Source organism: Chaetura pelagica, unplaced genomic scaffold (assembly GCF_000747805.2).
Source record: "Chaetura pelagica isolate M959 unplaced genomic scaffold, ChaPel_1.0 scaffold555, whole genome shotgun sequence".
NCBI lineage: Eukaryota > Metazoa > Chordata > Aves > Apodiformes > Apodidae > Chaetura > Chaetura pelagica.
The window spans coordinates 386,790-411,114 of record NW_009953297.1 but is presented as its reverse complement, the minus strand read 5'-3'; the positions used below and the strand labels follow the sequence as shown (position 1 = coordinate 411,114).

The 24,325-nt window shown below is 48.6% G+C and overlaps 1 protein-coding gene across 1 annotated transcript in view; it reads left to right on the top strand.

Annotated features, from left to right (window-relative positions):
* The window catches only part of POLD3 (polymerase (DNA-directed), delta 3, accessory subunit), a gene marked incomplete at its 5' end in the record, with an annotated part of 39,934 nt that extends 17,302 nt beyond the window's left edge, over positions 1-22,632 (top strand). The window contains 8 exon segments of the mRNA XM_009997994.1: positions 2,208-2,417; positions 2,419-2,494; positions 4,754-4,826; positions 8,021-8,183; positions 9,487-9,602; positions 16,511-16,605; positions 17,437-17,518; positions 22,436-22,632. Coding sequence (XP_009996296.1) covers positions 2,208-2,417; positions 2,419-2,494; positions 4,754-4,826; positions 8,021-8,183; positions 9,487-9,602; positions 16,511-16,605; positions 17,437-17,518; positions 22,436-22,632 — 1,012 coding nt within the window.
* Between the last annotated feature and the right edge of the window lie 1,693 nt (positions 22,633-24,325).

Below are 24,325 nucleotides of genomic sequence, written 5' to 3'. Positions count from 1 at the left end.
GGGCACCCAGAAGTTTTAAAAGAACTCAGATTCTGGAGTTGCTTTTGATGTGCAAATCCCTGCCTGGCTTGGAAGCAGAATTTCCCAACCAAACTAAGAAAAAATTCAGCTTTCTCATTCGTGACCTGGCTGAGGGAAATTCATCCTCCCTGTGTTCCCTCTCCTTTGTCAGCTACATGGATTGTTTTTAAATTTGAGACAATATTCCTGCAGTACCTGCAAGAGACAGAAGGTTTAACTGTGTGTCTGTTTATAGCAAACAGAACCTCCTGGCTTCTTATACTTCCTTCTCAGTCCATACATCTCCATAAGCTCTGGGAAAGGATCTTTCTTCTGTGTTTTTGTGGGACCTGTTATGCTGTGAAGACAGTGGAGGTAGCTAGATGTATTTATAGAAATAACTGGATTTAATGCACGTTGCTCATGTCAGCTTTCCAAGTAGAAGCAGCTCCTTGCTTGCAGAACATAGTCCAAGCCCTGCTTGGTGGTTTTTTTCAGTGATTATGTAGTGAATTTTGGAGCAAGCCCATAAGCTACAGTCACACAGCAGCATTTAAGGCCAACTGACATGGATTGTGGAAGGTTTAGATGTCACAGTCAACATAACCCTGATGATAAAACATGGCTTCTCATCCAGAGGGTCAGTGCTGTTGCTTATGGGTGTGTTTGGAGGAGGAGGGAAAGCTGAACAGAGAGTGGAGTTGACCATGTTGAAAACAGTTTGTAAGTAGAAAAGAAAGCAGGAATATTTTTCTTCAGGGCCTTCTTTCCTTCCTTGAACGGTTTGAGTGTCAAGAAATGCTGTAGAGGAGGTGGTGGTTGGTTGGTTTAATACATTTAAGTTCCTGGTCTGGGTAGCTGTGCACTGTGCATGGGAGCTGCTGGTGCTGAGGGACAGGAATGAATTGGCAGAAAAGTGGTTTATTTCTTGGGCAAATGAAAAGATGCAGCGTAATTCCATGGATTGCAGGGCGTGAGTCTGTGCTCTTTTGTGGCATTTCTGTAGGAAATCTGGAAAGCCTCTCCTGTGATTTGCACAGTGGGGAGCAGAGTGGAGTTATTCTTGGGTCCTGCTATTCCTGGCTGTCAAGGGAATGGGATTGTAGCTGTGAGCACATAATTTAGTTCTTCTATCTCTGTTTCCCCAGACAATCACGTTTCAGGCTGTTACAAGCTGAGATGTGTCTCTGTCTACCCATGATTGCATGGAAATGACTTTATATAGTGAAGTCTGAATGTCATGGGTATCATCTGAGCCCTTGAAGTGGTTGAGTTTGATTTACTTACCTGGCCAGGGGTGATTGTGGCTGCTTGTTGCAGCAGTAGTGGGCTCTGTCAAAGCCTCTGAAAGCTGTAAATGTTTTAGATCGTCAGGCAGCCCTACAATTTATGCTGCAAACTTGAGAGAGTGTAACTTGATTCAGAATGAAATGCAGTTCACTCCATCTCCACACAGGGTGAGCAGATGGGCTTTTTCCCCCCATTTAGGAGGGCCATGAGGGTGGCTAGAGAGCTGGAGCAGGTCTCCTAGAAAACAGGCTGGGAGAGTTGGGGTGTTCAGCCTGGAGAAGAGAAGGCTCCAGGGAGACCTTAGAGCACCTTCCAGTGCCTGAAGGGGCTCCAGGAAAGCTGGGGAGGGGCTTGGGACAGGGGCTTCTAGGAGAGTACAAGGGGGAATGGATTAGAACTGCAAGAGGGGAGATGTAGTTTAGACATGAGGAGGAAATTCTGTGCTGTGAGGGTGGGGAGAGCGTGGCCCAGGTTGCCCAGAGAAGCTGTGGCTGCCCCATCCCTGGCAGTGTTGAAGGGCAGGTTGGATGAGGCTTGGAGCAGCCTGGGCTGCTGGGAGGTGTCCCTGCCCATGCAGGGGGTTGGATCTAGATGATCTTGAAGGCCCCTTCCAACCCAAACCATTCCATGGTTCTATGAAATCCAAACAGCTTGTTTAGCTGCCCTGGCTCTGCCTGGCAGGTTCAGCTGCTCTCACTGGAGGTCTCCACCACTGTGGTTCTGTGCTAGCTTTTCTTTCTTGCCCCATGCACAAATTCAACTGCTCTTTTTTTTTTATTATTATTCCTTCCCTTTCCCCTCCCCACGGCACCAGGACCCAGGGCCAGGAGAGCTCAGCACGACCAGGGCAGGGAGGAAACCAAGGTGAAAAACTCAGCTGTCAAAAGGCTAATTGAATTTCTCGCTCCGTCACGCAGGTTCAGCGCCATCCGTTGTGCTGCTGCTGTCCCCAGGGCCTCAGCTGAAGGTTCTCAGGCACAGACGTCTGCACAGGCTGGTCCCCTGCCACCCAGTGACACCAGTGCTGGCACCAGTGCTGGCACCAGTGCTGGCAGTGTCCCCGTGGCCAACGGCCACGCTCCAGCCACCACCAAACAGACCTCGCAGCAGCCCAAGGGGATCATGGGAATGTTTGCAGCAAAAGCAGCTTCCAAACCCCAGGACACAAATAAAGAAACTAAAGCAGAGGCTAAAGAGGCCCCAGGTGTAAGTTACCTCAGACCCTTTGGCAGCCCTCTGGGTTAATAGCTTTAATGAACCACTCTTGTAGCTCAGCTCTTACTTGACCTGACTGACCTTCACCACCGTAATGCAGCCTCCTCTGCTGCTTCCAGTGCTCAACTTGCTGGCAACTGGGATTGCTCACTCACTGTTTTGTAAGTATTTGGGTGCATTAAGAAGTGTGTGTCCAGCAGGTCCAGGGAGGTTCTCCTCCCCCTCTATTCTGCCCTTGTGAGGCCACATCTGGAGTATTATGTGCAGTTCTGGGCTCCCCAGTTCAGGAGGGACAGGGAAAAACTAGAGAGTCCAAGGGAGGCTACAAGGATGATGAAGGGACTGGAACATCTGTCTGATGAGGAAAGGCTGAGAGACCTGGGGCTGGTTAGTCTGGAGAGGAGAAGACTAGAGGGGACCTGATTAATGTCTATAAATACCTGCAGGGTGGGTGTCAAGAAGGGGTCAGTCTCTGATCAGTGGTGCCTGTGACAGGATGAGGGGAAACTGCACCAAGTGACAACCCAGGAAGTTCCACCTCAACATGAGGAGAAACTTCTTTGCTGTGAGGGTGACAGAGCCCTGGGACAGGCTGCCCAGAGAGGTGGTGGAGTCTCCTTCTCTGGAGACTTTCAAGACCCACTTGGACGTGTTCCTGTGGGATCTACTTTAGGTGACCCTGCTCTGACAGCGGGTTGGACTAGATGATCTCCCCAGGTCCCTTCCAATCCCCACCACTCTGACTCTGATTCAACAGTCAGGTACAGCTGTGCCTTCTGCCAGTCATCTTGGGCAAATACCTCTTGTGCCACACTCTGGATCAAGCCACAAAAATACATTTACTGTAATTTGGATGCTTTGAAATTCCTCCTTGAGCTGGATTTCCAGCAAATATAAACCAGCATAGCTGCATTATTGAGACACTTGTTCCCTTGTCTCCAGTCATGCCAACATCCACACCAGTTGAGGATCTTGCTCTCTCCATTGTGCTTAAAAGGATTTGTTTTGAGCAATAAGTGAAATGTGAGAAGTCCAGGTCTTAAACAATTTAGTCTTGCACTGCTCAAGCTCTGAAACTTTCCTCACAAACCAAGTTTAAGCACCTTGGTCCTTTTATCCTCAACTGTTTTTTTTCCAGGATAGGATTACATTTTAATTTTAATTAGTGCAATTGGTTTTTAAGCAATAGTAAATGTGTATTGAAATAGCAGCAATCCCTGCTTATAGTTTGGCTTTTTTATAACAATTGGGTACTTTTATGATTCAGTTTTTTGATTTTTATAGTGAATTTAGAACTGAAGAAATGGGTTTGTGGGGGTATTTTGGGAGTGCCTTTTTTGCATGATAATAAATGAGATTAGGAGGCTGAGCTTCCTCAGGTGGGTGGTTTTTTGGGAGAGGGGTGTCTGGTTTTTCATGGTGGTGGTGGCTGTCCTGATGGCCTAGAGCAGTGAGATTTTTTTTCAGACAGCTCAGCAGAGCAGCCTACGTGCCAGAGGAGCTGGAGAAAGTCCTCATGGTTTGGCCAATCTCTGTTCTTTCCTCTGTTGGTGACTGTGAATTGAGGCACTGAGAGTTTGCAAAAAAGAACAGTTCTTGACTGGGAACTGACCCAAGTCCCAGCCACGTATTTCAGTAACACTGTCAGCCATCAGATGGGAATGTGACCCAAGTGAGATTTGAAGGCCTTGCTGAGCAGTCCTGACTGACTGACTCTCAACCCCTGGATGTATGTAGGGCTGGGGATCTTCAGATTCTCCTAAACAGATGCTGAAATCAAAGACACTGACCAAGCAACAAATGACACATCTTTGTTTTCCTTGCCCAAAAATGATACTTTGCATTTTGAGAGCTGTTCATAGAATCAGAGAATGGTTTGGGCTGGAGGGACTTTTAAGACCATCTAGTTCCAACTCCCCTGCATGGGCAGGGACACCTCCCAGCAGCCCAGGCTGCTCCAAACCCCATCCAACCTGCCCTTCAACACTGCCAGGGATGGGGCAGCCACAGCTTCTCTGGGCAACCTGGGCCAGGCTCTCCCCACCCTCACAGCACAGAATTTCCTCCTCATGTCCAGCCTAAATCTCCCCCATTCCAGTTCTGATCCATTCCCCCTTGCCCTCTCCTACAAGACCTTGTCCCAAGCCCCTCCCCAGCTTTCCTGGAGCCCCTTCAGGGACTGGAAGGCCAGTGTGAGGTCTCCCTGGAGCCTTCTAATTCCTGTGGTTACTCCTCTGTTTGCTTCCAGGTGTCTGCAGCAAGCACCAAACCACCAGCAAAGGGCAACATCATGAACAACTTCTTTGGAAAAGCTGCCATGAGTAAGTGCTTTATTACATGCATCTGTTTTCAGAAACCATCCCTTCCAGGGACCAGCCTGCTGGAGTTAAAAAAAAAAATAATTAGTGAGAAATATTGGAAATCTCTTCTTTATTTTCTTTCTTAACTAAGTAGTAACTAAAAAAACAGTCAGTGATATTGGGAGTCTTGTTTTTCAGCTGTGATGGGAGGCATGAAACAGAAAGGAGCACCCTCACCCTGCCAAACTTGTTGGATTTTCTTTATATCCCCTCTTTTCTTGCAGTTTTCCACACTTTTCTTCTGCTCCTTTGGGCTCAGAGGGGTTAAAGTTTTTTATTTTTTGAATGCAGCTCTTAAGGCAAAAATGAAAAGTTGTAAGTGGAATTTTTTCAGACAAAAAAACCCCACAACAAACCCCAAAACAACACGAAACTTGCTGGATGGAGATCAATTGAAATGACATATTTGTGCAGACTAACCCAGGAAGGATTTTTAGTGCAGAAGAAATCTGATTTAAAGTGAGTAGTTCTGGCTGGAGGATTTGCTCTTGGGGAAGTGTTTGCCAGAGCCTGTTACGCAGGGCGTGTTAATGATGCTTGGTTTTCATCACAAATCACTGAGGAGTCTATAGTTAGATTTAATTTCTTGACTGAGAACTGAAGAGCTAATAATTGGAGGATAAAAATGAGGGGTGGCCTCTCCCTTTGAGCAGGGCTTTGGTGGCTTCTGGAGGCTCCTCAGTGATCCAGAAAAGAAAGGATTTTGAAGCTTTTAAAGGTGGGAAAGGACTGTGGGACTTCTGCAAAGATGGATTTTTAATAATGAAGACAAGAGGCTTCAGAGAGTTACTGGGAGAGAGTAAACAGCAACGTTGACTTTCTGACAGCCTATCTGGCAGTTTGCAGGGTGCAGCTCCAGCACCCAACACACCAGGCACAGTCCTGTTGGGTGACTTTGAGTTCTTGTTTTTGTGAAGCTGAGGGAGCCTGGGTTGGATAGTAGGAAAAATGTCTTTACTGAAGGAGTGGTCAAGCACTGGTCCAGGCTGCCCAGGGCAGTGGTGGAGTCACCATCCCTGAAGATGCTCAATAAACATGTAGAGGTGGCACTTGGGGACATGGTTTAGTGGGATTTGGGGGCTTGGGTTGGTGGTTGGACTTCATGGTCTTGAAGGTCATTTCCAACCTTAATGATTCATAGAATCACAGAATGGTTTGGGTTGGAAGGGACCTTCAAGATCACCCAGTCCCACCCCTGCATGGGCAGGGACACCTTCCAGCAGCCCAGGCTGCTCCAAGCCCCATCCAACCTGCCCTTCAACACTGCCAGGGATGGGGCAGCCACAGCTTCCCTGGGCAACCTGGGCCAGGCTCTCCCCACCCTCATAGTGAATTTCCTTGTAATACCTAATATCACTCTCCTCTCTTTCAGCCTAAAACCATTACCTCTTGATCTATCACTACCCACCCTGTTAGAAAGTCCCTCTCTGGCTTTCCTGGAGCCCCTTCAGGCTGGAATACTGGAATCTCTGATTGTGTTCCAAGACACTTTCAGCTGAGGCCTCACAAGCCTTAGCACAGTTACTGCAGTTAACTCAATTGAATTCTTAAGAGCTGAGAAGAGCCCTAGACCAAACTTCAGGTGCTGGAAACCCAAAAAATTAAAATTCTGTGGTAAAAATAATCCAGTGGTGATGGAGGAAGCTGGAGGAGGCATTTCCATGACATCCAGTGGGTTTCATTTCTCTGCTGAGTCCTGTCAGGGAGCTCATCAAGGAAACTTCTGAGGTGGCTGCAGGGAAGGAACAAACAGAGCAGAACTGGAAATGATTATGTGTATAGAAGAGAGAAGAGGGAAGATTTATCCCCTACATGTTGTACATCTCTCCTGGCTTCACAGGCTTCACCATTGCCAGAAAGTCCTGAGTTAATAGGTCCTTCAGCTCTGCTGGTGATCGTAAATAAGAGCTGTCATTCAAGTTCTGCTGTAGGAGATACTTTCCCTTGCCCAGTGAAGCAGCCAGCCTGGCTTCCAGGCAGTGTCAGAGAAGCTGTGGCATGAAGTCTTAGCCCTCTCAGCAGCCTCTGTCCCTGTTGAGAATGTAGCTGATCTCATCGTTGAATACTTGTTCTTCACTTGGGCATCCTGGGCTTGGGATGGTTGGTACAGGTTTCTAACTGGTCTGTTCCTCTCTTCTGGTGGGGTGTGTGTATGGAGTTGGGTGCTAGTTTGCTAAATGGAGTTGGGTGCTAGTTTGCTAACAGACACACCTTTCAGCTGGAGTAATATGTCATTTTGCTGTCCCCTCCCACCTGCTATCTCTCCTCTGGTATTTCCTGGCCTTAAAGTAGAGCAGGGGAGATTCAGGTTGGGTGTCAGGAAGAAGTTCTTTACACTGAGGGTGGTGAAGCTCTGGAACAGGCTGCCCAGAGAGGTGGTGGAGGCCCCATCCCTGGAGACATTCAAGGTCAGGCTTGATGGGCCCCTGAGCAACCTGATCTAGTCATAAAGGTCCCTGTGCACTGCAAGGGGGCTGGGCTAGATGAGCTTTAAAGGTCCCTTCTAGCCCCACACATTCTATGACTATGATTAGATAGAGCCTTTTGAAGCAGAATTGTCCTTTTATGTGGTGCTGTGTAGGCAGAAGAGGCTGGTTCTGGATCACGTTGACGTTGAGGTGGGATGAGAAGCCACGACAATAACTACAAATAGTCATCATGGGCTCTAATGTTGTGCAGGATGGAGATTTCACACCTCTCCTTGCTCTTCATCAGTCCCAATTCTGCTGTTTCTGGGCACTTTGGTGCTTGACTAAAACTTTTAGTTTAGAAGGGATCAACTGCCTGTAGAGGTGGAGCTGGTGTTTTGCCAAAGGGCCTGTCTAGAAGAAGGGTTCCCAACCCCCTGCAGTGCCTGAGGTCCTGCTGACTCCCAGGGCTCTGCCACTGCCCCCCAGTTTGCAGTGTGCTTGGGCTGTGCCAGCAGGAGCAGCAGAACCCAACTGGTAAATCAGCTGGAAATGGAAGCATGTCCTTTTTCATGGACAGCACAGTTTGGTCAATGTAGGTCTCTAATGCTTTTATACATTATTTCTAAGTGTTTTCTGTATTCTTGGTGCACACCTGTTTTTGTTTAGCCAACTCCTTTGTACCTTGTCATTCATACTGAATGCCCAGTGTTGTGTTTGTTGTTTTTTTTAATGGTTTATTCCCAGATAAACTCAAAGTCAGCTCTGTGCCTCAGCAGCCAAAGGAGGAGAAAGAAGTAGTCAAGCCTTCAGTTCCTGGAGCAGAACCAGAGTCATCCCCTAATGCTGTAGTGGAGAAAGCTGGGAAGAAAGCAGAGTCTGCTAGAAGTCAACAGAAGGACAAAAAAAGGTGGGCCACACCAACCAGGGTCCCTGCAATTTGTCAACCTGCTTGTTGATGTCCTGCATGGACCTGGCTGGCCACACAGTGCTGCTTATCCCCTTTCCAGCTACTAAACTGCATTAGACCTGGCTAAAATGATCTCTCTTTGAATTCATTCCTAATATTTCTTTTCCATGTAGCCCTGTAGGTGCCTCAGGGCCATTTGTGCCATTGCAAATGGGGAGGGACAGGGTCCAGTGGGAGGGGGTGGCTTTCCATGAGACAACCTCATGCTGGGAGCAGACTTAGACCCTGCAGGCAAACTGGAGGGGCTGGCAGGAGCACCTGCCCTACAGGGAAGGTTGTATATTCCCAAGCTTGGATGTACACAACTTCCAGCACACAAAGTTCTGCTTGTTGATTCCCATAGCTCACGTAGTGCTGCTTTCAATGCCACTGGTTTACTTTGGGCTGAGGCTCCAAGTAAATTTGAAGTTCAGCCCTTTGTGTTTAATCCAACCCAAACTGACAGAGACACACACAAAAAAATCATTACAGCCTGCTGATGGCTCTCTGGTGGCCTGTGAGTAATTAATTGGTGGTCTCAATCTGTTTCTAACCCAATGGGTAAGCAAACCACTCAGCCCACCATCACAGTGCAAACTGGTTGTCTTTATTGGATGGTCTTGTTCAAAAAGCCAAGGGCCTGGAAAAGTGCATGTTGGCAGCCTGGTGTTGGGAAGGCCACTTGGGCTGTACCAGCTCTAGGAGGATACGTGGGCCTTTAGCCTCCAGGCTTGTTAGTCTGACAAGTCTGGCCAACCTGAAAAAGAAAGAAGCTCTTTTATTTTTCCAGTAGTCTTTAAAAATGGCTCCAGGATTCTGAGACACTACCTCATAGTCAGTCAGTGGCAAGCAGTCTGTCAAAGGAGCTTCTGAGCCCTGCTGGTGGGGACATGAGTGTCTGGGAGCCTGAGCTCCACAGAGACAAGATCAGAAATGCACTCTTGCCAGGTTGTCGTGGCCAAGCTAGGTGAGGTGCAAAACGTGGAGCTGCAGAGGGGCTAAAGGAATCCTTGTTTTGGAGAACTCCAGGTGGGTAAGGATGAGAGGACTGAAAGTCCTTGTGCAGCTATTCCTGATGATACAGGTGAGTCCTCCAGTGCACATGGTGTTTTTAAGAGGGTATGGAGGCATTTCACTTCCTTCTAGTAGCACTTCTGTCAGGAACATGCCTGAAGGAACATGCCTAAAGGAGCCTGGTGTTTTCATTCACACACAAGGGATAACACATGTTCATTCCTTCTCCTTTCTTCTCCTTTTGTGGCAGTAAAACCAAGAGGCTGGACAAGTCAGATAACGAGGAGGAACAAGAGGCCGCCGAGAATGTAAAGAAAAAGAGGAAGAGAATTAAACAACTTGAATCTGACAGCAGCGATGAGGAAGGTAAACAAAAATGTGTCAACAACCAGGCATGTAGGTCAGGGGCCTGATTTCAACAATGTCACCATCCAAGGCTGTTGGTCAAGGATTGAGGGGATAGTTGAGAGGACTAAAGACCGTGCAAATGGCTCTAGTTGGAGCTTTCCTGCTTATCTTGTGCTGCAAGCACTTGAGTCTACAGTTGAGATGCCTCAGTCATTCAGTCTTTGTTTCAGTTGAGCTCAGATCTGGCTCTTTCCTCACCAAGTGTCACACAGCCAGTCCCACTGACCTGTGGGGAGGAGGTTCTCAAACCTCTTGTGAAAGATACTGCGCCTTCCAGAATCGTGGGACTGGTCATAACCAGTTTATTTGGTGAGTAAACACTTGCAAAGTGACCTCCCCGAAGTTCCCAGGGTCATTTTTAGTATCTTGATTCTGGCTGTTTACAGAAATGGTTTGGAAGGCTGCGTTGGGAAGCAAGACTTCCAAAAGAAACAAGATAATAGGGAAACTGGAGGCAAAACAGTTGAGCCACATCCGATGCGACTCCGCGTCTCCCCGGTGGCTCTTGGCTTTGAAGGGAGGGGGGTGCCCAGAAAGTTGCAAGATTTGGGTTTATAATGAAGAACAGCAGGGCCAGATTCCAAAGAATGTGGATAATTGAGGTGACAAATGCCGTTCAACGTAGATAACTGGAAAATAAGTTGGGCTGGAGCGAGGGAGCGTGTGCTAAATGGAGCAGTCATCCAACAGGCTGATCAGGAAAAGAATTTGGGGATCATTAGGGACAAATAATTGAAACCACCAGTTTGGTGTTCAGCTCCAGTAAAAGATGGTGAAACAGCTAATAGGTCGTATTAGCAAGGAAGGAGATTCCAGCAGGAGAACTGAAGCTGTTTGCTTATTTAGTGTGGCTGGCACATGAGAAACAGCCATGAAATGAAGAGAAGCTGCCATACAAGTTGGAGAGGTGAGTGCTGGTGGATATCTTGGCAGCTTCCATGCCACCTTAGGCTTATTTTCATGATTTCTCTTTAGCCCAGTGTCATTTCAAGTGATCTCTGTCATCAGGCATCCATCACTTCTACCCAGACTATGCCACAGGGTGGTAAATGTCTCAGGAAGCTGTTCTTCATGATCAGCCTTAATTTCTGTGTGCAGCTCCCTGTTTGGCCATTAAAAAAAACCCACATATATATGCCCACACTCTTTGGTATTTATTTCTTTAAATGTTTGTTAGCTATTATCTGGTCTTTCCACTTGCTCATCACTCAGTCTACTGACAAGCTGTGTTGTTTAGCTCTGGAGAGGGAAGACTGGAATCAGCCCAGTTAGCCACTTGAAAGTACCATTCCTTGCTGGGCTGGAATCTTTGGGCTTGTCCCTTCTCTGCTGAAGGGAGCAGGCAGAGAGGAGCCCTGTGTTTCAGGCCTGTGGGAGGATGGTGTGGAGAGGCTGGTTTTTGAAGCATGATGGCCTTTTGGTTTAATCTTCCTGGTGCTGCCATAAATCACAGAATGTTGGAGGTGGGAGAGGGTCTCTGGAGATCATCTAGTCTAGAGCAGGGTCACCTAGAGCAGGTGATGGCATCCAGGCAGGTGTTGAATGTATCCAGGGATGAAGATTCCACAACCTCCCTTTGCAGCCTGTCCTAGTGCTCTGCCACCTTCAAATCAGAGAATCATGGAATGGTTTGGGTTGGAAGGAACCTTAAAGATCCTCTAGTTCCAACCTCCTTCATGGGCAGGGGCACCTCCCACTAGATCAGGTTCCTCAAGGCCCCCAAAGTAAAGAAGTTCCTCCTCATGTTTAGATGGAACTTCCCATGTTGTTACCTCTTGTCCTGTCACTGGGCACTGACACCAGACAGATCCCATCCTCCTGGCACCCACCCTTAAAGTATTTATAAGCATTGATAAGATCCCCCCTCAATCTTCTCTCCTTGGGACCCCTTGGCAGTGTCAGGACACTGCTCTGAGAACACAGCAATCAGGGAGGTGACAGCACAGGCTGCTTTCCTTATCCATTTCTGTCACAGCTCTTTTCATGTCCAGACTAAGAGAAGTGCCAAAAGACTTGTCATAAATTGAGGAGCTCTTTCTACAGAGAACACTGCAAAGTCCTGCTTGTTGCCTACCCACTTTTGGTTTGGAATGTTGGAGCTCTCTGGTCCTCTGACAAATGCCTGCCTGACGTGGCATTTGTGGAGCAGTTCATGCCTTTGAATGTGGTCTCTTGTGGTTTTGTTTTCTCCAAGGTGAGGTGCTCCTACCTCAGTGCACACAGGAGGCCTGTTTAGTTGTTCTCCCTCCTTTTGTTTGTGCACTTAGGTGTGAGTTACCTGGATTTGCAATTAGAAGCCACGGGTCTGGTCCTCTGGTCAGGTCAAGGGCTCATTTGTGTTATTAACCTCAGTAGCTTTAGACATGAAAACAATACCAGTAAGGGCACCTCCCCACGTGCAGTGGGGAGGGTTGGGTTTTTGTTTACTGCTATTTAACCTACTGGAGACTGTAGAATCATGGAATGGTTTGGATTGGAAGGGACCTTCAAAGCTCATCCAGTCCACCCTCCCTGCCATGGGCAGGGACATCTTCAACTAGATCAGGTTGCGCAGAGCCCTGACCAACCTGACCTGGAATGTGTCCAGGGATGGGGCATCTCCCACCTCTCTGGGCAACCTGGGCTAGTGTCTCACCACCCTCATCCTAAAAAATTTTCTTCCTGATATCTCATCTGAATCTCCTCTCTCTTAGCTGGAAACCATTATCCCTTGTCCTGTCACAACAGACCCTGATAACAAGTTTGTCCCCAGAGATGAAAGCAGAAAGTTTTGACTTTGGCCAATTTTCCTGTGGCTGCTGTTGCTCCTGCTGCATCATAGTCCTCTTTGTTCTTTCCATCATGTGGAGCATTGGCTTTGTGTTGTGTATTAGAATTGTAAATTTATGTAAATTACAGCTTGTGGGTACAAATGTGGAGATTGCTCAGATTAGTTTAGTGCTGTTCCCTCTCTCAAAAGGGAAGGATTAGAATCAGGAGTGCTTCTGCCTCCTTCATTTTTAAGCTAATGGGAATCTAAACCACCCTGGTCTGAGTTCAGCTGTTTGGTTCCACTCCTTGCCCTTCTAAATCCAACAGGATGGAAGAAGATAGATTGGAGTTCTTGGAAAGATTCCTACTGAATCCAAACTGGCAATGAAGGTGATGATCCAGTATTGTCAGCCGGATCAAGCAAATAATGGAAAAGAAATGTACAGCAGCTGAACTTGGAGAGATTTACTCTTGGAAAGGTTGGAAAGGGGTTTCTCCAGAGAGCAGGGACAGTTTGAATCAGCAGCATCCGTGAGGAAAATGGGGCCTGGAGTGACATTGTTCCATGCTCATCCCTGTGGGAGCAGGGGGGAAGGTGCCAGATGCTGCCCAGCATTTGGAAGTCGCTGCCAGAAAGGGGACGGTTCATCTGCCACCTGTGTGACCCCCCCCTGTGCAGGGTGGAGGGGTGAGGTTTCAATATGCAAAGTGCAATATGGGGAGCTGCACCACCAGGGCAGACATGGAAGGCTGACAGTCCAGCTGCTGCTCCTGCTAACCTGGGTGGTGACCTCTGCCTGGAGCAAAGCAGGAGGTGCTTCCACAGGCTGCTCGGAGCAGCTCGAGGAGGTTTGGCTTCAGGCAGGGGTCAAGAAGGTCTCCTGGGGGGCATCAAGGAGAGCATGGCCAGCAGGATGAAGGAGGTTCTCCTCCCCCTCTGTCCTGGTGAGGCCATGTCTGGAATATTGTGTCCAGTTCTGGACTCCCCAGTTCATGGAGGATAAGGGAAGAATCCAGAACAGGCCACAAAGGTGCTGAGGGGACTGGAGCATCTGTGAGGAAAGGCTGGGATAGCTGGGGCTGCTCAGCTGGAGAGGAGGAGACTGAGGTGGGTTCTCCTCAAGGCTGATCAGTATCTCCAGGGGGTGTCAGGAGGGGGGGACCAGACTCTGCTCAGTGATGCCCAGTGACAGGACAAGGGGCAATGGGCACACACTGGAGCACAGGAGGGTCAAGCTGAACATGAGGAAAAGTTTCTTGACTCTGAGGGTGACAGAGCCTTGGGACAGGCTGCCCAGGGAGGGTGTTGAGTCTCCTCTGGAGACATCCCAAACCCATCTGGAGGTGTTCCTGTGGGATCTGCTGGAGGTGACCCTGCTCTGGCAGGGGGGTTGGACTGGATGATCTCCAGAGGTCCCTTCCAACCCTGACCCCTCTGTGACTGGGTACTAACCTTTCCTGCGGGTGCAGCTGCAGATACAAGGGGCTGCTTGTCCTCAGCCATTGCAGGGACTGAAGGGCCTTCAGACAGAGCTCCACCTGTGGGACTGCTAATAAAACCATGGCCCTTTTTTCAGGCAGACTCGGGGACATTTTGTGGGTGTGAAACCAGGTCCCTAGGACGGATGCAAAGCGCTGTCTGGGCGCTCTGATGTCAGGGCAAGACTTCTGCCTTGTTTTATATTAGTCTGCTCTTAATGTACTGAAAGTAGCCCAAAATAAGCTCCTCTTACATGAGTGTCAGCACATTGTGCCTAGTTGAAAAATACAGAGGAGGCATAAGGCACAATCCTCTCCATTTAAATGATTTTTCATTAAAAAGTTATATTGGTACGAGGCTGCCTTAGTCATTGCAGGTTGTTTTGCTTCCAGTGCCAGAATAAACTACACAAGTGTGTCCACAGAGGACAGGAGGTTTTGGCAGCTTCAGCTATACCAACACAGGCAGCTTTTCGCAGTGTTGACAAGTGTTTTACAGCCACTTTGGAGGGTGATTTCAGTGGCACTGTAACCTACAAACTCCCTGGGCTTGGGAGAGCCACAGCAGGAGCACTAAAAGCTTCTCACAGTTTTTCCAGGCAGGGTCAGAGCAAACTGAACAAAGCCAGGATTTTACATCTTTGGTACATCCAATTGCCCAACTTGTATCCATTTCATGCAGCTGTTGCTGTTGAGTAAACTGTGGGCAGCAGCTAGAGGTTGACTCAGGAGTTATCACATGTCACAGGGCTGTGTTGGCTACAAGAGGATAATAAAGTAATAGACACGCAGCTTAATGTTAGTCTGAAAAGCTCTGACGTGGGGAGAAAGGTCCTTCTGCCTGCCAGAAGCTGGGGAAATTTACATGGAGGAGGCTGAAGAGCAGCCCAGATCTCCCCCAGGCAAGCCTGGTGGGGTTGACACACTGACACCACCTTCAGCAGTTTCTCCTTCAACATGGCAGAGGTGGAATTTGTTTTGTTACCAGGCTGTTTTCAGCCCCTTTCTTCAAAACCTTTTCAAATGGCTGTGTCTGGCCTGGGCAGGGTTTGTGCTGTGCAGGGTACAGGCACTTCAGCCTGGGAGTTGCTGTGAGACTGGAGTAAATACTGAGAATGTTGAGTTCCCTGCAGCTCCTCAGCCACAGTCCCGGCTGCCCCAGCAAATTAGCACCTCCCAGCAGATCTGTTGTTTGGTTTTATCTTTGCTCAGCTGCCAGAGCCAGCTCTTTGGAGCAAGGTGAAATACCAAGTCATGTTATCCCACTCTGTTTGCATTTCTGGGCCTCACTTACTGAAGTAGTTAGGAGGCTGAGTCCCTGTTTGAAGAATGTAATTTATTATTCAGCCTTGGCAGCCAACCACTGTTTCACTTGAGCCCTTCTTAACCTATGAAGGTCACTTGGCCTTGTGCCTGGCACAGTCATAACTCTTAACACTGACCTAATGGGTTGGGACAGCTACAGATCCAGAATTCGTGTTACCACGGCAGGGTGAGTGCAGGGCTGCAGCCAGCAGGGCTGGGAGGAGCAGCCAAGCAGGCACCCTGGCCTCCTGTCCAGCAGCAGCCTTGTTATTCTGAAGCAATAGGTCAGATGAGGAGTTTCTTCCCCCACATTCCTAGCTCTCCCCCACATCCCAGGGCTCACACGACAGCCTTGCTCATTGGAGAGGATCCCTTAGAGCCCTTTCCATGAGGCAGTGCCTGCTGCAAGGTGCTGCTCCCATCCCATTTTCTTTGCTGTTGGGGCTCTGACCCCCTGCCAGCCACACAGAAGAGTGACCCTGCCTTTCCCTCCTGTCTGTCAGCCCTGCTGGTCTCACCAAGGCCCTGTCTGACATTGCTGGAAGGAACTCCAGAGCAGCTTTTGCTCTCCTTGGAGGTGGCCCTGACCATTTCAGGCAGTTTTGGCATTGAAAGGATTCCACTTTCTCTGTCCTTGCACCTGGAGGAGAGCACAGATGAGAGCATGGGCTTCATTTCTTGGGGTGTTTTCATTTCTTGTTTGTTTCCTTTTCAAATGAAAGGTTGGAGTGTCCCTTAACTATCTTTCAGGGTGGGTAATAGTATATTGCCCTTCATTCTTGGATTAAGGTGGTTCCAAGCTAGTAGTGTTGATTGTTTGGGATGTGCATCACCACCTGTGAAAAAATGACTGTTTTAAACATGGGGGAGAGGCAGAGAAACTAAGATCATCCAGTGATTTGGGAACATGTAGTCTTAAACCTTGACTTTTTCAATTTCTTAACAAATTACAGTCTCTTGAATGAGCGAGTGAAATAGATGGCTGAAACCTGCCAGTTTCTGAGCCCATTTTTAAAGCTTCATTTGGTGGAACTGGTTTTGGCTTCTCAAAACTCCAAAATGCACTTTTCCCAGCCTCTCCCCCCACCTTCCATCCTCCTTCCTTTGGGAGCAGCACCTCAGCACAGGGTGGGCAGGCTGGCTGGAGACCCAAGCTGCAAACAGTTTGTCCTGACTTGAGTTAAACAAGTCTGAGTGAGAACTCATAAACCTTGACCAAACTCTTGGTCCCAGGCAATTGTTCAGAGTTAAATGCAATTATCTGAGACAGAAAAGTAGCTGCAAGAGGGCATTAGACCCACATACTATTGAGATTTTCATCTTCTCAGCAGGTGTCGTGCCATCTCCCACACCTGAGGAAGAGAAATGTCCATCTCCACCTCCTGCACCTGCTCTGAAAACTGAACTGGGGCCTTCATCTATAGAGGTAAGAGCACATGAAGGTGATTAACTTCTGTTCTTATCCACCTTGGTGGGGGTTGCCCAACCAGCCACTTTTCAGATGCTACAGGAGAGGTCCTGTTTGCTTGTCAAGTCCATCATGTCATCCCACATGGAAGGATCCACCACGTTCATTAGTTCATTGTCTAGAGTTACTGAAACTCTAGATTTTATGCTGACACAGCAGCTTTCTCTTTTCTTCCCTTTCCCTCCTGATGAATCTAGGAATTGGTGCTTATATTTGAACACTTTTCCCTCTATATTTTGGCCTCGGGAGTCGGGGAAGGGCCAGAAATGAAACCAGAGATGCTTGATATCATGGGGAAACTGCTGCCTGAGGGAGGTGGGCTGAGATTGAACTTAACCCCTGAGCTGAGAAAATACATCTAGTTCTACTACAAGTGCAGCTGTTTGTCACAGCAGGAGTCCTGGTGTCTTGCACACCTGGGCATTTCCTCATTCTTTGAGGGGATGATGGGACAACCTTGACACCACCTCCTCACACAACTAAACTCATTTCAAAGGGCTGCATCCCCCAGGAGAGGAAGGTGCCCCCTGTGTTGGCAGACAGGAAAGCTGCTGTCTCACTCAATTTGTGGTTTATCTCTCTGAGATTTGTCCCAGTAGGATGGGGAGAATTGTGGCAGTAGCAACAATGAGACCAGGATATCCTGGGAAGGGGCAGGTTCGGTTATCAAATCATGCTCAGCCTCATTAGAGAGATTAGATTTCCCTCCTGGAGCTGATGGTTGGATGACCTGTGTCTGTGCATGGGGCCTTAACTCTTGATTTCTCACAAGACTCCAATGTCCTTCAGGCTTCAGCTGGAGGGAGGAGAAGGAAACGGAAGCGTGTCCTGAAATCCAAGATGTTCATTGATGAGGAGGAAGGCTGCATGGGTAAGACTGCCTGGCTCCTACCCCTCTGGGGAGCTAACTTTGTAGAAGTTGTGTTGAAGATTTTTACCTCTCCCAGGTTCAGAGAGAGGTTCACAAGATCACTTGTTTCACTTCAGCCTCAAAACCTTCCCTTCAGCCCTTTGGTGAAGGCCTGGGTGGGGAGTCCTGGGCCTGGAGCTGAAGCCTTTTTTTCATTATTCACAGATTTTTCTTTCAGTTCTTCTCCCTTCTCTCCTTGCCAGCATGAGCACCTCCTTCATTTGATGTCCTCTCCAAAGCTACAAGCTTTTAAAGATGCTGCAGAGAGAGGTCTAAATTCTGGGGGTCTAAATTCTGGCTGGGATAAGTTTGGTTGTTTAATTTTTTTTTTTCTCTGGAGGATAAATCCAGAGCTGTGCAGCAGAGCTTGGTTATATGTTAATATAAACTTCAGGTATCCCAAATAAACAAGGAATCCATTTGGACTTAAAAAAGGAGGGTTTCTGATAAGGATGACTCTGCTTTCAGGAGGGAAAAGAGTCTGTACTGAAAGTACCAAGAGCCAGAGGCTTTGAATTCCAGCCTGACTGGATGCTGCTTCCTCCTGTGACCTGGAGAAAGCTGCATAATGCCACTTGTTTCCTCCTCTGCATCCTGACCTTGAAGTAGAGCTAATGGAGTTTGGATTCTCTCCCTTTTTCTTTTTCTTAAGGGCTTTTAAAAGTTTTAAGAGAGTGGAATGTGTGGTTTTCAGCTCAGCTGCAGGGGATGCTTAAGGTTCCCCAGCCTTGCTGATCTGAGTAGGTGTAAAGGGAGCTCAGCCACTCCTAGGAGAAGATCTGTTGCCATTTTGCAGGTTGTGCATCAGCACAGACAGATCCAGGCTTCCTTGGCCCAGATGTGGAGCTGCCTGGACATGAATCAGCTCGTGTCTGTTTGCACCTGTCTGTCCAGTTGTATCTTATGTTTCCTATTAACTTGGTGTGTCTCCTTTAAAGAAAGACAAAGCAAACACTCAGCGACTGGCTGCACGAGGAGCTGAAATCTGAAAGTGCTGGATTTTTGTCAAAGAATTGAACTTGCAGAAAGTTATTGACTGCTTTGGCTTGGTGTGTTATGGGGTGTTTTGTTCTCCCCTCCCAGACTGAACCATTAAAACACTTGGAAGGAAAATGGAACAAAAAACCATTAGCTGGGGAGTTGAACAAGGGCTCGTGATGAACCTTTTTCTGGGTTCAGCTTCCAGCAAAGTGCTCTCCTCTTTCTCTTTTTCAAATGTACCAGGGCTGGGAAAATGACCTTTTTTCCCCTCTGCTCTTCACCCCCCAGGGGTGTAATAGCCTCTTGTGAAATCACAGAGGGGTTGGAATTGGAAGGAACTTCTGGAGATCATTGAGTCCAATCCCCCTGCCAGAGCAGGGTCACCTACAGCAGGTCCCACAGGAACCTCCAGATGGGTCTGGAAAGTCTCCAGAAGAGACTCCACAGCCTCTCTGGGCAGCCTGTCCCAGGGCTCTGCCACCCTCACAGTCAAGAAGCTTTTCCTCTTGTTCAGCTTGACCCTCCTATGCTCCAGCTTGTGTCCATTTCCCCTCATCCTGTCTCAGGGCACCACTGAGCAGAGACTGGCCCATTCCTGACACCCACTCCTCAGATATTTATAGACATTAATAAGATTCCCTCTCAGATTGCTCCAGAGGAAACAGCCCCAGGTCTCTCATCCTGGCCAGATGTTCCAGTCCAGCCCCTTGGTTTTATAGTTCATATCCACTACCTGCTGTGCTTTTGGGAGACAAATCCTCTAGGATGGAGTGAGGGATGGAGCTGGGATATGGAGGAGCTGGGTAGGGAGGAGATGCTGCTCTCCCTGCTAAAAACCCACCAGTCTGTTGCACAGAACCTGCTGCCTGTTTCTTGTCCAGTTTTTCTCCTCCCCTCCTTTTTCCACCCTTTCCATGCACAGGCCTGATCATTTGAAGGCTGAAGAACTTGCACATCTCCCAGGCTAATGTAAATTGTTGGTATTTGAAATGTAGGGGCTTCTTTCCCCCTCCCCCTGCTGTCTTTTTGTGTTATTTTTAAACAAGGCCTAGTTTTGAAGAGATGTTAAATCCTCACATTTGGATTAAACCATACTTTATATTTCCCCATGATTTTAAGGGATCATTTTCACAATAGCTGCAATAGCAAGGAATTGGTGTCAAAAAGCAAAACTAATTTAGGGATTAGCCCTGAGGGAAATTGAGCAATTAAAGTATCTGTGGAGTTGAGCACAAGGCTTTTTAACCACCCTTCAACTGGGACCCCATCAATCCAGTGCTCTTAGGCTGCAACCAAGGGGACTTACTGGGGTTTAAGCTCTTGTATTTCTACCTCTGGAGCTTGAAAGGACACACGTGGACATGAATATTGGAATATTGCTGTTAAATCTGTTGCACAGCACTGCTTTAAGGCAGAGCTCACACAATTTGAGGTACTGGGGTGTAGCAAGTCTGGCTGTGAGCTGTGCATCAGTCTCTGGGTGTCTGTAGCTGCTGCAAACAGTTGTTAAGCTCTGCTGAGATCTCAGGATAAAAGAAAGCTGATGTAAACTCTGTTGTCTTGCAACCGGAGGGGATTAAGTGCACACTTTTGGAGTTACCAGCAATTACTGACAGGGGTGACAATGTGGTCACTTTTTGAAGCTCAGTGAGTGGCTGGTGGGCTGTTAAAGCAGCTCCCTGAAATGCCTGTTGCATGAAGGAGGAGCTGAGCTTGGTTTGCAGCCCCTGTTTGAGCACCCACCAGCCCTGCAGGGCAGGATTTCATACCAGTCCTCTTCCCACTCTCTGGTTACGTAGAAAACCTTATTTAATTTGATGCATTAATGCAAGTGAAAGCCAATTTCCCAGAAGAAGGGAAGTTAGGACATCTGTTTAAACGAATGCAGTTGCTGAAGAAAAATGGCTTATGAGAAGAATTCCAGAGCACTGCTGGGAAAGCTGATACAACAACATTTATCAGTATCTAACAGTGCCTTTCATCACAGGAGCTGAGTCCAGTTTCATTTCCTTGCTTTATATCCCTCAGTTTTCCATCCCTGCTGACAGCAGTGAGCTGGCAGGCCTCTTCAGTCACACTCCTTGATTGGCCCAGAGGGGCAGTTGTGTCCTGGGCTGCATCACAAGAAGTGTGGCCAGCAGGGCCAGGGAGGGGATTGTCCCCTCTGCTCTGCTCTGCTGAGACCCCCCTGGAGTGTTGTGTCCAGCTCTGGAGCCCCCAGCACAGGAGAGACATGGAGCTGTTGGAGGGGCCAGAGAAGGGCCCTGGAGATGCTGGGAGGGCTGGAGCAGCTCTGGAGCCAGGCTGGGAGAGTTGGGGTGTTGAGCCTGGAGAAGAGAAGGCTCCAGGGAGACCTGAGAGCAGCTTCCAGTGCCTGAAGGGGCTCCAGGAAAGCTGGGGAGGGGCTTTTCACCAGAGAGGGCAGTGACAGGACAAGGGGTGATGGTTTTAAACTGCAAGAGGGGAGATTTAGGTCAGACATCAGGAAGAAATTTTTCCCCATGAGGTTAGGAAGGCACTGGAACAGGTTGCCCAGGGAAGCTGTGGCTGCCCCATCCCTGGAGGTGTTGAAGGGCAGGTTGGATGAGGCTTGTGCAGCCTGGGCTGGTGGGAGGTGTCCCTGCCCATGGCACGGGGTTGGGACCTGGTGAACTTTAAGGTCCCTTCCAACCTTCACCATTCTAGGATTCTATTCCCTCCGCCACAGGTTTGGTTGTATTTTTTGAGGGATCACTCTGTATTTGCCCTGCTCACCCTCCTGCAGAGAAAGAAGCTGCCCCCCAGGTTTTGTGCTTCTTCTTTCTGAGACCTGCTGCCTTTTCTTCCCTCCTCCCTGCCTGCCTGATGTAGATGAGGGTCTGTCTCAAAATTATCTTATCTGGATTTCAGGACAAATCTGATGGCTTAGGCCCCTGTGGAAATCAGGCCAAGTCAGAATGGTGGGTTTTAGTCATAAAATAAATGTTCCAGCATCTAATGCCAGACTGTGGATTCTGATCTCGCTCAGATTCATCACTTTGAGTGCTGCTTGACAGCCTGTGTGAGGTGAACTGATGGCTGCAGGCCAGTCCCTGGAGGAGAATGTGTTGGTTGTGAAGGTCTCCAGCACTCTTGACCCTCATTTCTACAAGAGGGCACTTGGATAGGTTTGGAGAGGGGACTTGTCCTCTGGAGGAGCCTTCCCCGTGGGGCTGCTGCTGTTTTAAGGTGTGGCCTGTGAATTGTAGAACCACAGACTGGTTTGGGCTGGAAGGGACCTTCAGGATCATCTGGATCCAACCCCCTGCATGGGCAGGGACACCTCCCAGCAGCCCAGGCTGCTCCAAGCCCCATCCAACCTGCCCTTCAACACCCCCAGGGATGGGGCAGCCACAGCTTCCCTGGGCAACCTGGGCCAGGCTCTCCCCACCCTCACAGCCCAGAATTTCTCCCTCCCATCTCAGCTCCAGCTCCCTCTGCCAGCTGGAAACCCTTCCCCCTGCTCCCATCCCTCCCTGCCCTTGTCCCAAGCCCCTCCCCAGCTTTCCTGGAGCCCCTTCAGGCCCTGGAAGCTGCTCTCAGCTCTCCCTGGAGCCTTCTCTTCTCCAGGCTGAACACCCCAACTCTCCCAGCCTGGCTCCAGAGCAGAGCTGCTCCAGCCCTGAGACACTGTGGAAGAGCTGGATGACATGGAAGCTCCTCAGTCACTAACTTAAGGAAGAGTGAAGCTGTTTGACCCACTGTAGGGAGAGCTAGTCCAGTCATCTGGATCTACTGCATAACTTTGAGCAATGGATTTAATTCCTTTATCTGACACATGCTCCTTGATCCCAAAGTGACCATTTCCAGAAAGGCAGTGGGGAGGTCTCTGCTCTGCACAGTCTTAACCATCATCATCTGTTCTTTTCTTTTAACCAGTGACAGAGAAGGTTTATGAGAGTGAATCCTGTACAGACAGTGAGGATGACTTCAAGTCCAAACCACCACCAGCAGCACCCAAACAGCCTCTGAAGAAAGAACCAAAAGAAGAAAGGAAGAACCTGAAGAAAGGAGCAGCCACTGCCAGCAGAGCCAACAAACAGGTCTCCATCATGGGGTTTTTTCATAAGAAATGAACTGGTTCTTTCTCCTGGTCCTCTTGGGATTGTTGCTCTTTCTGTGTGGCTTTCTGAGAGCTGCTGCACTGGAGGAGAACAAGATGCAATCTTCACTTATGTAAGATCTTGCTTACTGTGTAAGGAAGCCCTCTGGACTAGATTCTGTGTCAGAGAAAAGTCTGATTTGTTACTGCAATGATCTCAGTTGTCTTTCCTGAGCAGTGTGGGAACCACCAGCTGGAAGCAAAATCTGGAGGAACTCCTGAAAAAGCTCTTCAGCTCTTCACATGAAATGTTATTTTTTTAATTCAGCCCTTCAGCTGTTGGGTGCTGAAGGTCTGTTCCACCACTGGTAGATGGACTAAGTTAGGAGGCAAGTTGTGGCATTTCTTATTTGTTTCCTCCCCCTTCTTTTCACACTCCCAGCTCTCCAGGTTGATCTAGATGTTTCCATTGGTTGGGAGCTGCAATGGAGCAGGTCTTCAACACTGAACATCTGCTTCAGCTTTCACTGAATGAAATGAACTTAATTTTCCCCCCCCCCAAGACTGGTAAATAGTTTTTGCTCTGCCTTTCATCATCTCTCCTTTGGACAAAGCAGGGCCTATAAAATTCTCTTACTCTCTTCTTCCTTGAACATATCCCCTGTAAATGGCTCAGATGCTTAATTATATATAATTATATAGACCAGCAGGCACTGCTGGTGCTCTGTCTTTGCAAAAAAAAACCACCACCAGCAACATCTTGGAGGCTTCCCACACAATTGGCTCCAGTGGAACTGGGGGAAATCTCTGCTGTTAATGGGGAAGCAACTGGATCCTTAACCTTAAAAACTAAGGAGCTAAGGGGAAGAGGGATCAGAGGGCACTTCTAACACTGCTCAGGTACCTGCTGTTGTGGTGAGGACCTGTGCCCTGCCTGCTGCTTCTGGAGCTTTGGGTGGGTTTTTTCCCCAGGCAGAAAGCAGACAAGGGAAGAGCTGTTTTCTAGGACATCTCATCATCTCCCTGCTGCAGGAATTGTCACAGCAAAGGTGCCTGAGGAGCCCTTTTTGGGAGGTGAGCAGAGCACTGCAGTCCTGCTCGTGGGAACTGAGGCAGTTTGGGGTTCATTCTGGTTTTCTGGTGCTAAATTTGACAGATGTGTGTAAAGAGGCAGGTTTTGCAGAGAGTGGGAGCTGAGCATTGCTCCAGCTTGGCCTGGGCAGGGCTTCCAGATGGGCCACTGCTGCCATCAGTGCTTTCTGAGGGGTGGGCCAGCATACCCATGGATATGTATCTACATACTGGTTTATAAAGTGTTTGAGGTTGGCAGAGGGAGAGAGAGAGAGAAGGTCTGAACAAGGTGAACTGGGGAAGAAATGTCTTTGGCACCCAGGTGAGTTCTCCTGAGATGATCACATGCTGACCTGGGGGTGACTCTGGACCAGGAGGTCAGGTCAGTGACTCAAGAAATTGGAACATGCACCTGATTGTCACCCAAGAGCTGACTCAGCTGAAGTCACCCCAGGCAGCTTTGCACCCTCAGGAGATGAGAGGTGGTTGAGTCCCTGTGTTGCTCCTCAGAAGAGCGAAGAACTTCAACTCTGGACTTTGTGTTGGAAAAATCATAGGGAGATGAGGGAAGGCAGAACTGGCCCAGGACATCCCAGGCATCCCAAACCAGAGCCTGCTGCCCAAGCTGAAGAAGGGTTTGATGCTCTGGTGGTGGG